The sequence below is a fragment of the Delphinapterus leucas genome, chromosome 1 (assembly GCF_059928025.1).
Source record: "Delphinapterus leucas isolate spDelLeu-1000000601 "Yukka" chromosome 1, BTC_Dleu_Yukka2, whole genome shotgun sequence".
NCBI lineage: Eukaryota > Metazoa > Chordata > Mammalia > Artiodactyla > Monodontidae > Delphinapterus > Delphinapterus leucas.
In genome coordinates, this window is record NC_143129.1 from 89337319 (window position 1) to 89355511 (window position 18193).

At 47.7% G+C, this 18193-nt stretch overlaps 1 protein-coding gene across 2 annotated transcripts in view; it reads left to right on the forward strand.

Annotated features, from left to right (window-relative positions):
• The first annotated feature begins 1950 nt into the window (after positions 1 to 1950).
• TSPAN2 (tetraspanin 2) overlaps positions 1951 to 18193 on the forward strand; it is a 42011-nt gene continuing 25768 nt past the window's right edge. For both annotated transcript variants that reach the window (XM_022583991.3, XM_022583992.3), the window contains exons 1-2: positions 1951 to 2080; positions 17817 to 17919. In XM_022583991.3, coding sequence (XP_022439699.1) covers positions 2012 to 2080; positions 17817 to 17919 — 172 coding nt within the window. In that variant the 5' untranslated portion in view covers positions 1951 to 2011. The remainder of the gene's footprint in view (positions 2081 to 17816; positions 17920 to 18193) is intronic.

Here is an 18193-nt window from a genome sequence, read left to right on the forward strand (position 1 = left end):
AAATTGTAGTGTGAAAGAATAATAGATTTATAATAGGGGTTCTCTTCCCAGAGGGTCGAGAATGTATTTTGTCTTAGAGACATAAAGTTCAACAATATATTTAAAGTATCATAGCATTGTTGTTCATTTAGTTCAGAGATTTACTGAACGCCTACCATGTACGAGACACTATTCTTTAGTTCTTTTCTCTTTTGATAGATCAGAGAGGACAATAAGTGTTTGACTGAAACTAAAGATGTGCCTCTTTCTGCATTCCTAATGACTTCCATCTCTGCCTCTATTTCACTATTTGGGGCTTATACTTATTACCAGAATCCACACATTCATTTTTCTGTCTTCTCTTCATTTTCATAAGTTAAAATTCATGAGATATTCAAACAAGTGTCCAAAGACACAGATGGTAAAGACGGCAACATGGTAGAAACTGACTGGTAGAGTACAACACAGTAATAGCTAACCCTTATATTGTACTTACTTACTCTGTGCCAGACACTGTTAACTCATTAACCTGCACAACTCCACGAGGTATGTACTAGTATCTCCATGTTGCAGATGAGGAAACTGAGGCCCCAGGACAGCTTGGCACTTTTGTGAGCTGACTGAAAGCTGTGCCCTAGCACCTTCTCCACTCACCTCCCTCTGCTCCACTTGGGCTGCTCCCCTTCTCACAGGCCCCCCAGGAGCCCCTGGCTTCTCCAGCCCTGTGCTTTGGCACCTGCGGCCCCGTCTGCTCTTCCCTTCTGCTCAGACTCGTTCAGGACTCGCTCAGGCCCACTGTCCTCAGCAAAGCCTTCCCTGCCCAGTGCCAAGAGGGCAGGCGGTGCTTACCAGAACCTTGCCCCACATCCTCACCTTGCTATAATTTGCTCATAGATCTGTCTCTACCACCAGAGCCCGTTGCAGCAGGCCTGGCTGTCTCCTCGTTCGTTGTCGAGTCCCTGGGGCTTGCTACTATTCCTGGCCTATAACGGGCACTTAAAGTTTTACTGAATTAATGCATAGGCTCCCTGGATTTTACACTTTCTTGTCGCCCCCGTACTGCCTGGCACCACATGTTGCAGACACTTAGTCATTCGGAGTGGGAGCCTGGTTTCCCCACCAGACCCCTAACTTAATAAAATAAAGCGAAACAAAACCTTCCCCCCTTTGCTCCCATTTCCACATCACAATAATCCCCGAGGATTTGGATTCCTTTCCAAGCTCTCCCATCAGTCGAATACAGCAGGACCCGGAGTGTCTGACTCCCCTCCAATGGCCAGGCCGAGCAGGATGGGTCGCAGTCTTCTGGGCGCAGGGAAGCCGCATCCCACGCCTTCTTCTCCCAGTTCTTGCCTATTAAGGTAAGAGTTGGAGTCGCGCGGAAGGGGCCGAGGGAGGGTCCCCTAGAAGCTGCTTCCGCGGCCTGTGCGCTCGCAAGGCGCTGGGGAATCACAACCTGGGACCGGGTGCCCCGGGCCGGGTGTCCCGCGACGGGTACTGCCAGCTTCTGGGCGGCTTTGGGTCCTACTTATCTCTTCTACCCGAGGCCATCTTCCTAGTTTCCATAGCCACCAGGGCCGTGTCCTTATTCTCAACCATCACCGCAGGCCTCAAATGAGTCTCTGCACAGAACTCTGATTAAATGAGTCTCGGGTCCCCAGTGGACGCTCCTTCCTCGCAGATGCTCCGATAACCACCGCGAGAGGGGTGCCTGCGGGGCGCGTCGCCCGGCCTGGGGAGGGAAGGAGGCGGCCTCTCGTTCCGGAGGTGAGCGGGGTACCTGCTCCTTCTGGCCGCTCGACCCCCACCCAGCGGCGCTCCCACCCATCGCCAGCCTCTTGGCTCGGGGTCCTCCCCGGCCCTCTCTCACCCTGTGCCGGCTCCAGCCCCGCCCCCCCGCCCCGCAGGCCCCGCCCCCCGCAGGCCCCGCCCAAGGCCCCTCGCGCTCCGCCCCCTCCCCGCCGGCTCCCGGCGCTGCCGGAGCTCCGAGCCCGGGCCTGGGGACTCGGGATCCCGCCGCCGGGGTCGCAGCATGGGGCGCTTCGGCGGGGCCCTGCGGTGCATCAAGTACCTGCTGCTCGGCTTCAACCTGCTCTTCTGGGTGAGACCCGGAGCGGAGAGGGCCGGGCAGGGGAGGGGGCTGGGCGGGGACGCAGGGCAGGGGTCCCCGGGGAGCTGACCGCTGCGGCGTCCTAGCCGGGCTCCTGAAGGCAGGGTGTTCAAAAAGACGGAGGTAAGAAAAAGGCAGACAAAGCGGGCGGGGTGGGGAGGTGGGGAGGGAGGGAAAGATGGAGGGGGAGAGAACCGACAGAGAGATTGAGCAATGAGAAATGGTGAAAAGGGGGGAGACCCCGTGCGGCTCTTCCCTTTGAGGAACCTCTCTGCCTCGGTTTTCATCTGGAGTCTGGTAACACCAGGTGCGGGGCCACCAGCTTCTCTGCGCACACACCCCCTTCTCGCTCTGTCTTTCCGCTGGAGCAGGGGCCCGCCAGGGCACCGGGACTGCCAGAGGTGGTGCCCCATCCGGAGTGTGCAGAGACATCACCTGGCTGTGGCGGGCTTGTGTAGGAAATTGGGGGTAGCAGTGGAAGTGGTGTTGGTGGGGGTTCAGCCTTTTTCTGGGCGTTAGGGGAGGGTACCGCTGGATGGAAGGAGGCGGTGGTGCTCTTGTGTGAGGGAATGGGCGGAAGGGAGGGGCTTCCAAGGGGCAGCAGCACCTCCCCACAAACCCCAGCTCAAAGCCTTTGCTAAATCCTACTGCTCCCAGAGATGATCTCATTCAACTTTGCATTGAATGAACAACATTCCCAGGATTAGTGGTTCACCGGCTGATAGGGCCATGACCCTTGTCTCCTGTATTACTGGGACAAGATTAGGGCTAGACAATCCCTAGATTCCTGGATATTCTGCCTCAGGCCCTGAAGGACTGAGAGACAAGGTCTGAAAATTGTCTTGTCTGCACATTTCCTCTTGGGCTTCCTCAAGGGAATGTCAGTCACTGTAACTGCTCAGACAGACGCTGAAGGAAAATACAGATCTTGCATTGGGTGAAGAAGTATCTTAGAGCTGGGAGGGAGCAGCAAGGGGGCTGGGTGCTTTAAAATAACTAGGATAAAGGAGGTTGCTGTTTGTCTTATCTGCTCTGGGGAGTTTGTTTTCCCGTGACTCCAACTAATTAATTATTGAAGGATGGTCCCTGCTTGTGTCTGCCAACCCATTAGCCCAGATGCCTGGGTGACTCCAGCAATTCCAAGCTCTCAGAGGTCAAGTTGCCATCCTCAGCATCCTGCAGCAGGGGAAGGTGTGAAGGAGGTACCCCATAGACAGCCCTGAATTTTAAAAATACACATGGCTTTTGTACACTTGGGCATTTACATCCAGCATACTATCGGGAAGGGCATTTCTAAAGGCCCTTTATGTTGTGCTTTTTAATAGTCTGGCTTAATTTCAAAAGCTGTTAATTATAAATGTCATGCTTTAGTGACACTCTTCACTCTTACTGCTTACAAATTCAAAAGAGGTTTTATCGAAGTCTGAGAAGGAATTCTTAGGCTGGGTACAGTGCTTATTTAGTGCCTGATGCTGTGCCAGCCTGTCCAGAGATAATAGGCAACATTTATTGAGCATTTTCAGTGTGTCAGGGACAGTGCTATGCACACTGCATTCATTATTAACTTAACCCTCACAACAATCCTGAGGTGCATCCTATTATTATCCCCATTCTTACAAATAAGGAAAAACTGAGGCTCAAATAGGTCCACTTGCCCAAGGTCACACAGCTAATGAGTGGCAGAGGTGGGACTCAGACTCAGCCTTCATGCTCCTAAGCACTGTGGTACACGTAGTTAACCAGTGGTTCTCAAAGTGTGAGTCCTGGGCCAGTAGCATCAGCACCTCCTGGGAACTTGTCAGAGACGCACATTCTCGGCCCCATCACAGGCCTGCTGAATCAGAAATTCTGGAGGAGGGACCCAGCAATCTATTTAAACAAGTCCAGGAAATGCTTATGCTTGCTCAAGTTTGAGAACCACTCTGTTAAAGAATCAATGCACAAGAACTGTAAAAATAACTCATATATGTAAATATAAATAAATATACATAATTTATATTGACAAAAGTATATATATATAATTTATAAATTAAAAATACTGTTCCCTAAGCTGCTAATCTAGTTGAGGAAATGACCAATGAATATAGAACAACAACAAACAAAAAAAACGACAGCATATAATCAAGTGACAAATTTCACACCTCTGACTCTAAACACAGGAAGGAAGGGAAGTAGGAACAAAGCAATGTTAGAGTACCTATCATGTATTAGCCACTGGGGTTAGGCATGACCTTTTATATATCCGACCTAATTAAGGAGTTCCCAGCAATAGTGAGGAGTTGGGACAGTTGTCCCGGGGACGTTTAAGCTGAAGCTTGAAGGACTGGTAGGATGGAGGTGGACAAGGGTGAGGGGGGTGACACACCACCCACGGGCAGAGGAACAGAGCAAGGGTGAGTGTGACCACCAGCTGACAAAAGGATCAGGCTCAAGTGCAGAGATCGCAAGCAGAGCGTGCTTGAGCAAGTCATCTTTACTTCTAGCCCTGTTTTCTCAGCTGAACAATTGAGGTAAAAGAGTTGTTGAGAGGATTCAAAGGAAATAGGTAAAGTATCTGACTTCACCTTCCTGTGAGCCCAATATGTAGTAAGTGCTCAAATTTTTAAAATTATTACTTTTATTATTAAGTGCCTGGCACATAGAAAGCATTTAATAAAAGTTAGCGCTCTTTCCCCAGAGTCCCTTAATATCGGGGAATAGTGTATATCTTTGCCAAGTAACTTACAGCTTGTCTTTGCTTTAGGATAACTACACACTGGCTTCTCAGTTTGTACTTGTGGATTTTCCCCACTGGGACTTAGAATATTCTGAGAGCAGGAATCTTTTTCCGTCTTGTTCATGGATATATCTCCAGCGCCTAATAGTACCCAGCTTATAGAAGGCATTCCATGAACATCTGTAGAAAGAATTGATGAATCTGCAGGTTAGGAACTGGATACAAATGGCCTTCCCGATTTGCAAAGGTAATCAACTGTCAACTTTATCTGGAGGACTGAGCCTGTCTCTTCCTGCTCATTCCCTGTCGGTTTGTTCTTTGTACAGATTGGGCCCAGGAGGAGAATATGGGGCCTTCCTCACTGTCAGTTCCGTGGGGAATGGGGACCAGGGACCAGCAGCAGTCACAGACAGCTCTCCCATGTCTATAACTGTACAGCCAAAGGGAAAGGGGCGACCTGAAGCGGGCTCCTAATGATTTAGAGGAAAGCGATTGTTTGGGATAAATTGTCTAGATGTGTACCTTCACTGTAACTGAGGGAACCTGATTCCAGGAAAGCCCCACCCTAGTTTTGGAAGTTGTTTTTTTTCCTGGTTAGAGGGTTTGTGGGAAGTTTGGGGAAGGGGGAGAGGGCAGGGGACAGTTTTCCTGGAAGGACAGGCGTTCGCCATGACTTCAGGCGTTCTATTTACACACTCTTAGATGCTTGCGTGCCTGTCCTTCTGAGGTCTGGGGTCCCCCTGGGTGACAGCACTTCCTTTCCTGTCAGGAACTCACCAGAAGGCAGACGCAGAGGCTGGGTGGGGTATGTTTTGTGATCTGCAAATCGATTCGCAACCTCCTTCTGGCAGCTGGGTGAAGTTTCCCTAGGCTGTGCTCCTGGTTTTATAAACATTCAGCTAGAGCCTGCCAGAGCCAGCAGAGCACTCCCCGGCCCAGGGCTGCTGACTGTGCTCACCATTGAATTTTAACAAAACAAAAGTAAAGCCTGGCCCCAAGCACCACTAAATTAATTTCTCTTATCATGGCTGATGTCTAACATGAAACCCCTCCCAGTATCTGTCATGTCTAAATTCGGACATTACAGTCAGATAGCATGGCATGGTCCCATGCCTTTCACTGCGATCACCTTTTTTTTTTTTCCCCTCCGTTGCATAGTGATATAAATAAAACACCACAATCTACCAAGCCACGTGTGTTGGTTTAAAGAAAAAAGAAAAAAACCTGGGCTCTGTTTATTCCTTGGTTTGTTGTTGTGTACTCGGCGTTTTCCCATCGTTGTGCTGTGTGAGCTGCTCAGGGTCGCCGACCAACAGGAAGCAGGACCGTTCATTGTTGAGAGTCAGATGCCATATATGGCTTGTTTGAAGTTGCTCTCCTTTCCTTCTCACTGTTATTAATGCAGCTCTGGAGTTTCACTTGGTGATGCCTAACAGGTGCTTTTAGGAAAGACCGTGTCTCGTGGGCTTACGAGATGTCTGACTTGTCTACTCCTCTTTCCCAAATTCATTTCAAACTGTAGCTCCAGAGCTACCACCTGTCAGAAAGACTTGTTTAAAAAAATACCTGAAGAAAGTATTCTATGGGGTCCACCCAAAAGCTAGACCACCCCAGAAGGCAGATAGGAATTTCCTTGGCCCTGTCGTTGGATAGTCTCCATTTCTGATTTCCGTCAAGGTGGGGAGAGAGTGGCAGCCTCCCCTATTTTGGATAAGAGGGGCCCAGTGGTGCTGGGAGGGGCAGGACTCTATGATAGGAGCCAGCCTGCAGAAGCCAGAGCTATGGTTCCAGGAGTCTGGTAGACCTCGGCCAGGTCTAGGCAGCGTGGCAATTCATATCCACGAATTCAAAGCCTGGAAGGTGGATACTGGCATCTCACTTCCTGGGTTTATTCCTGGCCATAGTATTTACTAACCAGGGGTGCTTGGTTAGTAAGCTGTTTAACCTCTTCGAGCCTCCATTTTCTCATCTATATAATGGACATAATCAAGTATCAACATCAGTGTATGACCTTGGTGCAGATAAAAGAGTAAATATATGTAGAGTATTAAGTATGGTACATGAGATAGTAAATATTCAGTAACATAGATGTATATTACTGGTAGTCATATTTAAACACTAGAAAACAAGTGGGAAAGTGGAATCTAGAATCCAAGAGATTCATAAAGGTAAGGAGAAGTAGGAAACAGGTGTCCTAAGTCCAACCAACCAAGCAAAGTGGCAAGAGTCTTGTAGCTTATCAAAGGCCTGAAGTCAAAAGGAGAGGTTCTTTCCTCTGCAGTTAGTCACTCAGCAGGTATGTGCTTACCACCAACTCTGTGCCCAGCACCCTACCAAATGCTGGGCATTCAGAAATGGTTAAGACACAGTCCTTGATCTTGAGGCACTCAAAAGACCTTTATTTGGTGCTCCTTTGTGCCTTTGAGTATAGTTTACTGTCTCTTTAATGTCTTTGCTCCTCGGGGCAGGGAGTGTGCTGTGCTGGTATCCTTCTTCTTCCATCTCTCAGCGCCTAGAATAGCTTCGGCAGTCACTGGCACAGCTCTGGCTAACAGACCCTAGCGCTGGAGCTGTTTGTTTGTTCCCCGCCCTGCTTCTGTGCTACCAAGGGGAGGCCAGGGGGTAGAAATAGGAAAACCTTTGGTGATCAGTACCTCTCAAACTTGAACATGAATACAAATCACCTGGGAATCTTGTTCAAATATATATTCTGATTTGGTAGGTCTGCATTTCTAAGAAGCCCCCAGATGCTGCTCATGCTGCTGGTCCAGGGAACACACTTTGAGAAGCACCCGTTTAGATGTGGCCTTAAGAGGTCAAAGATCCACTGGTGGCTCTCATTTCTGAATGGGGCAGGGAGTGCCCTTCCTTTAGGCCTGCTCACCTGGCTTCCTTGTGGCAGTTCTCTTAATTCCATTTACCACTTTACCGTTATTCTTCTAAGAATTTTCTTTTACACTGAGACTTGTTGGTTTCTACAATTACCAGGAGGCCACCTGTCCACTGCCCATTATGCTTCACTGTGTTATTCCAGAATATGTAGTATCTTTGGGTCTGCAATCATGTGTGACAAAAGAGAACATAACTTCCATTCCCCACCTTAACACTGACAGTTAATATCACAACAGGGCTGTTCTTCTAAAGTAAGTGACACTATACTAACCATCATGTCATGCTTGCAAAGGAATTAAGGAGAAGGAATTGAGAAAGAAGCCCATAAGATGGGACGGCCAGATGGGCTGAGAGCACATGATACAGACGAATAGGGGTTACCTTGGCTTGCTTTTTTCATCCTCTTTGGATTTAATTAGGGACAAAAATAACATTCATATGATGCTTTGGTTTAAAAATGCTCTTACATACATTATCCCATTTGATCATGAATCAACAACAACCCCATGAAGTAATGTAATCCCCGTTTTACTGATGTGAAAGCCGAAAGGCAAGCACAGTATGTCTGGGGTCCAAGAGTTAGGGAGGAGCAAAGCCAACATTCACACCCTGGTCTTCTGACTTTAAACCCTGTGTTCTTTCCACTGTACACATTTATGAGGGCACATGGAATATAAGGTATAATAAATGCTACTGGCTTAGAAAACATGAAGTTTATGGCCGGGGAGATTATATCCCGTGTTGGATTGTCTTGATGCATTCCAGAAATGCAGGTGCAAAGAGGTGCATAATGCTCTGGCATGTGGGAGAAAGAAGAGAAAGGCTGAGAACACCCCTGATTGGTTTAAGGCGGAGGAAAAGCAAGATGGGAATTGAGAAAGGGTATGTATCAAGAGACAGTGTTTAAAATTAATTTCAGTAGCAAAAACTTGAAGAAGAATATTAAGCATTATATAAATGGAAGGTACGTGCTGGCTGCTTTCCCATGCACATTTTGTATATTAACTTCCTTAATCCTCACAATGACCTTCTGAGATAGCAGCCATTGTCACCCCTAGTTTATATATAAGGAAACAGAGGTACAGAGAGTTTAAGAGCCTTGTCCGAGGCCTCAGAGCTGGCCAGTGGCAGAGCTGGGTTTCTGTGCGTGGCCCCAGAAACTGTCCTCTTAACCACTCCAAGTCTACAGACTGACGAGAAGAGAAGATTGAAGCTGTGAGGAGCATGTGAATTCCAGACCTGCACTCTCCAATATGGCGGCTGTGCTACTAACCACATGTGGCTTTTCACATTTAAATTAATCTGTATTAAAAGGAATTGAATATTCAGCTTCTAAGTTGCACTAGCCACATCTCAAGTGCTCAGTGACCATGGGTGGCTAGTGGCTGCAGTATTGGACAGCACAGACAGAGAACATTTATATTTACATCACTGGAGAAAGTTCTTTTGGATAGCTCTAGTCTAAATATAGTTATTCTTTCTCTCATAAGTCATTTTTCCTGTTTTTCTCTTATTGGGTCTTATAAAAACTAAAACTAAAGAGAGAGGGGGAACATACTTTCTGGAAAGCAGGACCGACATACCTAGTATAGAGGTTTAGAAACTCAAGGGAATCCCAGCTGTCATGGAAAGAGTGTAGTGCTAAAATAAAAATTAGTAGAGGAAGGCAGCCGAGGACTAAATCATTAGAATCATGGCCATGGTGTTTCCTATCTTGAGTAGGATTAAGTTTTCAGTTTGAATATAACATTAGTGAGTCTACCACCATAATAACAATAAGTGCTGGGCAATCACAGTTCTGAGTGGTTCTAAGTGTGTAAGGTGAACTCATTTAATCTCTTAGGGAGGCACTATTATTACCCCCATGTTGCAGCTGAGGAAGCTGAAGGTTAGTGAGGTTAAGGGACTTGCCCGAGATCACAGGACTAAGTGGCAGAGCCTGATTCAAACCCGGGATGCCTAGAACCCCCTGTTTTTATCTGCTACAACTCCTCGACAACACAGCGTATACATGTGGATTGTTTTTGTTACTATCCTGTCCAAGAGCATCATTATTCAGTCTGAATACTCAGAAGAGGTAAAATTTTCTACAAGAGCAGTTGGGGAATGTTCCAAGGTATGTGCCAAGCCCTGTCCTCCCCATTGTAATGGTGACTGGGAAAGAGTCAGCTTATAAACTGGGGCAAAGGAATTAGGCAGGGATAACAGAGCCCCCCAGTGGGGCAGGGATGGGGCCTGGAAGCTGCTGCCATTCATCCAGGAAGCCCACGTGGTCTCCCTGTGCTCCCTGTACCCGTCTAGTCCCCTGTAAGTGGCCCAGTGCTGCCTGCCTCTCTGACCCCAAATGATTTCTGGTCAAATTGCTGTTAAGAAAAATTCTCTCTAGAATACAAGACTTTCAGGATTCCATTCAAGCTAACTTTTGAATAAACAAAGTGTTTTGGCTTGTTCCAATCTAACCTGAGTTTTACCTGAAACATTTTTTTCTCCCATTGTCTGTCTGTAGCAAGTAAAACCAGGTGAAGGTCATTATTATTGATTGATATTCAAAAATCCTGTTTATCTGCTCAAGAGTAGTTCTCTCAAACTACCTTGAAAAATATTAGGCTGTAAAATAAATATTGTTTAATATTCCATCTTTGCTTATGTAAAAGCTCAATATAGCTGAGATGTCCATAGAATTCAGGGTAGCCCTCAAAGTCGTGTTTACTCAGAGGGCAAGCCTGGGATAAGAGCCAGCTGGATGCTGCCAGGAGGAAGTTCAGAGACATAGAAAAGACCATTATTGTCCTCCTGGAACTCGTCCCCCCGGTCAGGTAAGACAGACACTGGCTTTAAATCACTTTGATAACTTGGTGGATTGGATTTTACTTTAGTGGTATTTGATCTTCATTTGATAGAGCCGTCTGCACAGTGGAATCATTAGCCAGTAGCCTGTGGCATTTGTTTTTACTGTATGAAGAAAACTATACAGCCATCATCTTTCTCCTAATTCTTACTGATCTCTCCTCTCCTTTTCCCTGTATCTCTTTAGAAAAAGGCATTGTGTACAACCACTGAATAAATACATACACATTCCACATCTATATTTATCTGCTTTATCATTCAGAGCAAGCTTTTCATCCTGGCTCAGTTTCCCTCCCCTGACCTTAGTATCCCCCCAGCGCTTCTGTACTATCCCCCACCCCCACCCCCCAGCAATGTCAATTGATCCACACGAGTTAACTATAGCAACCTAAACAAACAGCAGAAGGTATAATTAGGACAAATATGCAGCCCCATTATCTTTCTGGAGGTGCATAGAACACGCCTGCTCTATTGTGGTTTGAATTGCAGAACCCATCCGTTAGTGCAGAGAATTAAGCATTGATTTTTAAAATATATCCTTACCTGAAGGAAGTCTTTCAGGAATTTCTTAGCATAAGCTTGTTCTTATGAAATTGTTGTGAGGAAAATAATAGGGGAAATCAGAAACACTGGCAACTAACCAGTGCGTTTCCAGACTGACAGCCATGCATTTCCAACCTAGCAGCCGTCTCATCGTGTGCTACCGTAGTCCTGCCTCCCAATTCCACCTCACCTGGTCCTGATGTTGAGGCAAGGGCAGCAAGCTTCCTCAGAGGTGGTTTCACCTGGATGTCATATGGCATTTGGCTCTTCTGTTTCTTCTGACAAAATCCTTGATTTTGAGAAAGTGCCATCTCAATCCTTGCCTTGCTTTCACTGCATAATTGGATGAAAATCTTGGGAGCTGGCTTACCTCTTTGAGAAAATTAGTATCATCTTCTAGAGCAAATGTGCTTCCGACTTTTGCCTGCTAAAAGGATGAAGCTCCCATTACCCTTATGGTATCATAATGTGATTTGCAATCAGATCAAGAATTGTGAGTGTTCATTACATGATTCCATCTGGGGTGAGAATTGCCACCAAGAGCAAGTATTAGCTTAAAAGCTTTTAATGACATTTCTAGGATTGAAGTGTCATTTCCCTCTGAGTGACGTCATCCCAAAGAATAGAATTGCAAAAGAGTTGGGTATGTATGTACATGGTATTCACCCTGGAGGAGCAGGAATACAGAATTCATTTTGTTTATTTTTTCATTCAAGTGCATTTTGTGTGTGTGTGTGTGTGTGTGTGTGTGTGTGTTGCCATGATTACATTAAGTATTCATATGTCCTGCCTATAAAAGGCATGTATAGATTTATTCTTTGTGTCCATGCCTGATGCATGGCACACATCCCTGCAGGCTTGGAAAACACAGAACTGATACTACCTTCTCTAGTTTTGTTTTGTTTTTCTGTGGGAAAGTGTTTTGCTGAGTATATTCAACAGTGTATTCACACAGTGCCATCTGAGGTGTCTGCACAGTGTTTCCCAGGTGCAGATGAATTTGCAATCAGTACTTTGGGAAGTATTCCCTTGGAGGGCTGTGAAGGAGTTTGTTCACAATTGCTTCTATCAGCCTGTCTTAGGTCAAGTCGCCATAAAAAAAAAAAAAAAAAAACTATAGATTGGGTGGCTTAAACAACAGGAATTTATTTCTCACAGTCCTGAAGCCTGGAAAGTCAAGATCAAGGTATCAGCTAATTCAGTTCCTGGTGAAAGCTTTCTTCCTGGCTTGCAGATAGCTGCCTTCTCCCCGCGTCCTACGTGGCAGAAAGCACTCTCTGGTGTCTCTTATGAGGGAATCCCATCTTGGGAGCCCCACCCTCATGACCTCATCTAATCCTAATCACCTCCCAAAGGCCCCACCTTGAAATACCATCACATTGAGGGTTAGGGCTTCAACGCATGAATTGTGGCAGGGAGCACAATTCAGTCAACAGCACAGCCTAAATTGTACCTTTGTGAAGGCCCTCCATGCATTCATGTCTGTTGGGAGGTGGCTGTGCAAGGCAGAGGGGTAGGTGCTCGGGACACAGCAATATAAACCCTGTCCCTTCCCTCACATAGCTCAGGACTTAATTTTTCTTTTTTAGTTACAGAAATATTTAAACAGAAGTGGTTATATGAGACATGGAGGAAGACACACACCTAGGCTAGGCTAGGCTTCGCAGAGGAAGTGACATGAGAGCTGACAGCTGTGAGTGGGTGTGAGCCAGGTGGAGGGGAGCAGAGGAGAACTTTGTAAGCTAAGGAAATAGCAAGAGCAGGGTCCCCAAGTGGGAGAAGGAACTGAAACTGTGTGGCTAGAGCTTCTGAGGATAATTAACTGGGTCTCCTATCTAGGGAAAAACACATGAGCTGCCTGAGAACATCCCTAAGTGATGCTTTTTACCCAGAAAGGGAGCTTTCTGGTGGGTTTAGCCATCAGATAGCAGAGTAGCATGTATTCGCTCTTTGTGATCAGGGTGGGCTACCTTCTGCTGGAGGCAAGGGGTGGAGGTGGGGGGAGCTGAGAAGAATGAAGGACCCAGGCCTGGGGAGTGATCTTCGCATTTTTGTATCTCAGCACTACCCTCCCTCCAATTTGGTGCCTTCGTAAGAACCACGTTTGTGATTCATGAAAAAAAAATTTTTTTTAAGTAAAAGAATATGTCCTCAAGATAGAACATTTCATCAGCAATCCCAGGAAAGTGGAAATAAATACAGCACAATATAATTGAAATCCAGTAACAAGCTTTGCTTCAAGTTAAATGACTTGTTTTCTGGCAGATAGGCATTACTTAAAGGAAACTTTTTGTTCATCCACCTTGCTTTAAAAGTTTTCCAGTTGGGTCTGTAGTCCTCTTTTCTGCTGCTTTAGTTTTAGAACACATACAGTCTTCTCCATGGACATATGCTTACAATTTGCAACTTTGTCCTGCAGACTCTCTGGAATATGGTTAGCTACTGAAATGACTTGTCCATGAAAATGTATAATGTAATTGTACCAGGTAATCCCCGATCTAATGTCATCGTCTATTCCTTTCATTTCTATCTTCTTTTTCTATTTTACTTCTCTCTTCTTTTTAAATAGTGTACACACTTTTGCCCTCAAAATCCTGTTGCATCACATTCTCTGAGTGCTTAATGCACAATTGGTGCACAGAAGAGAAACGGTGATGCAAAGAATGATGACATCTGGAGTCTTCTCAGGGGCTGGTTCTCTGACCTGCATTGTTAGAGTCCCTCTTGGGCCACAGAGGTGGGATCAGTTTCTCCACTAGCCCCTGAGATCCTTTGGAGAAGGAACTGGATCTTCCTTATCTATGAATCCTTGCCTCCTGGCTCACGACAGATGCTCAGCAAATGTTTATTAAATGATTAGCATCAAAGCCCTACTCATGCTGTTGTATGAAAAAGTCCACCCCTGGAAAAACAGTATTTCTAATGGTAATTGTTCCAAAGGCATAGGGATTGGTACTAGTCGCGGATGCAGAGTAGCCCTCGGCAAAGTTCTTTGGTTGGTAGAGTGAATCCATCATGGTCCTCGCCGATCACCGTGTCCAGCCCCTAACATCCCCCCTCTGGCCTTCAACCACTCAGGTCGTTACCTTTGGCTTCTCATCGTGTCTGGCATCAGGCAGCACTCGTGCTGCTCATTGCCCCCATCAGAATGAGGGCTCCCACCTCCCCTCTCCTCAAGGCCCTGCCATGGACTTTCCACAGTGGTAGCAAGCTTAGTACAAGCTGTGAGCCGTGTGCCCTAACTCCTGTTTCAAGCCCCAGACTTTGACCTTCCCCAGATTCCTCTCTCTCCCCAACACAGGGTTCCATGAAAGGCAGCGCAGCCCTTACCCACACTGTTCCGTCTGCCTGGCATTCACTCCTCCCTCCAGTCCCTCCCTGCTCCGACACTTCTAACTCATTCTTCAAGCTGTAAGTCAAAATGGAACACCTTCTGCTGCACGCTGGTCATCACGCTTTGCTCTAATCCCTGGGCAGTGAAGCAGTTCCGTGGAGCACACTTCCTGCGTCCTGTGGCATTTATTAGTTTACAGGATTATCTTCCATGTCAGACTTTTCATGTCTTTTTCATCGTTGCTTCCCTAATGCTTAACACGGTACCCAGTCAGGACCATAGTTACCTCCTCCGTGAAAGACAGGGAGGAAGGAGAGCAGATGAGGACGGGCAGGGGCACGAGAAGGAAAGCAACATGAAGGGGCAGCCTCTCCATCCTTATTTGTTCTCATGTTGGCTGCAGTGTTGAGGTGCAACCAGAGGTACAGTGTTGTATCTGAATGCGAAGGAGGGGCTGAGAATGGGGGCATGGGGTGGGGCTGGGGGGTTGGTCTAGTAGGGTTAAAATTTAGCACTAGAGGCTGCTCAGTGAGACTTCTCTTCCCGGGTATGGGACGCACAGAGCAATGGGCCTTACTGACACCAGAGTTGCTCACTTTGCCCCTGACTGGACTGGACTTGGTGTGAATTTTTTTTTTTTTTTTTTTTTTTTGCGGTACGCGGGCCTCTCACTGTTGTGGCCTCTCCCGTTGCGGAGCACAGGCTCCGGACGCGCAGCCTCAGCGGCCATGGCTCACGGGGCCAGCCGCTCCGCGGCACGTGGGATCTTCCCGGACCGGGGTACGAATCCGCGTCCCCTGCATCGGCGGGCGGACTCTCAACCACTGCACCACCAGGGAAGCCCGGTGTGAATTTTTTTCAAGCAATTTCAGGTGTGTGATAGAGCAACCAAAGTCCAGTGAACACAGTATTTCAAGAGTCTTGAAAGAACAGTGAGTTACAAAGGACCAAAGGGCTTCATTGTCTCTGTTGATGCCACTTTCCAAATCGGTGATGGCTGTCAGGCGCAGCCTCGGGCTTAACCTGGCCGCGCCCACAGTTTTCCTGATCCGGCGGCATGCTGGGAGGATTCCCTCCGCAGTGACGACATTCAGCCACGCCGCAGTTTCCTCGACCCAGGAGGAAAGCCTGGGTTTGGGGTTTGGGGGGTGTGGACGAGCAGGCGCAGAGTTTTTCTCATTTTGCCCCTTGGCTTTAAATTGCAGCCTCTCTTTTAATTTTCCATTATGAATCAAACACATCGGTGCCAAAAATGGACAAATGTATTCCGTCTGGGAGGATGATCCCAGACAGCTATAAATTAGAGCTTGTGTACAGAGGTGCCAAAAATGTGGCCTCGTGATAGGGTGTCCCTGGGACCAGTCACCTCCTCCACAGTCTGCTCGGTGATTACAGGCCTTGGCCTGACGCCTCCATCAACAGATTTTTGCTTTGTACTTGGAAACTCTTTCCACCGAGTTGCTGCAGAGGCGGCGTAGGCAGGGCTGCCTGTGAGGCTTTGCTGGGCACATCTGTCCCAGGGAGCCCCTAGCACTCCGAGGATGGGGCTTTCCCAAGGGCATCAGAAAACAGCAATGACCTCACAATGACCTCTTCCCTGCACCAGAAACAGCAATGACCTCAAAGCCGATTTCCTCCCAAACTAAAGCACAGCCCAAGAAAACTCTCCCCATTTTTTTCTGGACTGGTCAGTTAAACTACCATATCACACTTTTAAACTTACAAGAGTAATACATGCTTCACGCACAAACCTTAGAAAGTATCGTGAAAAGAGAAAAGTCACCTGTAATTTTACCTGTCAAAGAAAAGTATTGTTAATGTTTTAACATGACTTCTCGGAATATTTCTCCACGCCTTGCTACCCTTTTAAAAAATGCAAAACCTTTGAGAGCTGGTTGAACCCAGTTCCTTTAGCTGTTCCTCACATTATCTAATTAGTGCTTTCCTCTAAGTACTGGAAACTTTTAGTTGTTCCACATTAGAGAGTCCAGCTGGTAGAGCTCTGCCCCTCCAATTCCTCCTGCGGCAGTCATGCTGGTCTGCTTAAGAAGCCGGCCACGGAGGGAATGGGCCTTGGGAAGATGGAGGGTGAAGAAAGATAAAGTCCTCATATATATTCAGACAGATAGCCCCGGCTCTTTACAAATAGCCCACAGACAGAAGGATCTTGTATAAACAGGGCTCTGGTCTGACCCTGACTTTGACATCATTTTTCCTTATTAAACCTCTACTTCTCTGACTTGTGTGCTTGTCTCCCTTTTGCCAGCATCTGTGTCTACTCTTCCCTGCTGGGGCGGGGGCAGCCTCTAAACCGTTGGTCTGGGGATGGGTTAGGGAAGCCCAACACTAACTGGATGGGTTGGCAGAACCACGGGACTCTTTCTACATCTCTGCTCACTTGTGGTGCCTTGAGTCCAGAAGGTGCCAGTGGCCATCTGTTGATTGACACAATGAAATTCGAGATGGGTGTTTGTGGAGAGAGAGGAGACCCTGGCTGGAGCCTGCTGGCGGGCCTTTGTGACAGTCCTGGGAAGGAAAGGCTTCCAGCTCAGGTGTGGAGCCTCACAAAAGCCCTCCGAGTGGCGGAGAGGAAGCGGGCCATGACTCTACCAGCCACCAGCCTGCCCAGCCGCTGCCTGCGCCGGCCACTCAGCCTCTCCCTGAGCCACACAGCACACAGACCAGGCTTTTTCAGAAAATTACTTTTTCCTTTCTTGCTTTCCATGGAAACCCAAAATAGCAACCAAAAAAAAAAAAAAGAAACAAAACAACCCCGGCCAGTTTCCCTCACTGCCTGCAAAACCATCCCCAGGCAGTGCGGCACAGTGACAGTGGCAGCCTGGGGGTTAGGACGGCTTCTAGATGCCTCTAAAATGGCTTTCTAACTGGACACTGTACACTCAGGAGGTGTGGGCAGGTTCTGAGGTTGGCGTGTTTTCTTCCCATTTAAAAAAGTGGGTTTCCCCCAGTCTTGGAGTTCATCTTGCTCTCGGTGACCTCTCACTGTGGTGTTGGTGAGGAAATCCCAAGTGCCCAGCAGGGGACAATAGGGCAGGAACCAAATACCTTCCCAGGGGACTGTTGTGGGAATACCCTTTCTGAGACACCTCCTGGGCTGTGCTGTGTATGCCCTATAACCGCGGGGCAGCCTGGCAGAATGGGAGAAACTCTGGGCTTGCAATCAGGAAACCCCAGTTTTAATATCACATCAGGGACCTGGGGTGGGCTGGGGGCTTTGAGCACATCATTCCACTCCTATTATAAGAAACGTGAAGAGGAGACGGGCTGGTTTCTTAGGGGCCCCCCCTCCAACCCTCAGATTCTGGGGCCTCAGGCCTCCCAGGTCCTGCACACACTTTCCCCTCCCTTGTAAATGCAGGCTGTTTACCTTTCAGCTGGCAGGGTCGGCAGTCATTGCTTTTGGACTGTGGTTTCGGTTTGGAGGCCCCATGAAGGATTTCTCGTCAGAGGACAGTTCCCCAGAGTACTTCTACATGGGTGAGTGACTTCAGCTCTCCTCCACCTTAGCTGGGGCTGCCCCGGCTTCGAGTGGAGCCTGCACCTGGACTTCTGGGACGGGGGATGGAGGGAGAGAAAGGAGGCACACCTGAGCCCCAGATGCCCACCTGGCTCTGGGGTAGGGATGTGTGGTCCAAGCGGAGAGGAGAGGGCCCTACCCTGCCCACCCCACATGTGGTTCATCCCTCTGCTTCTAAAACCAAGGAAGACCAGGTGGAACTGAACTGTTGTGTTTCTTTCAGCCACTTCAAGA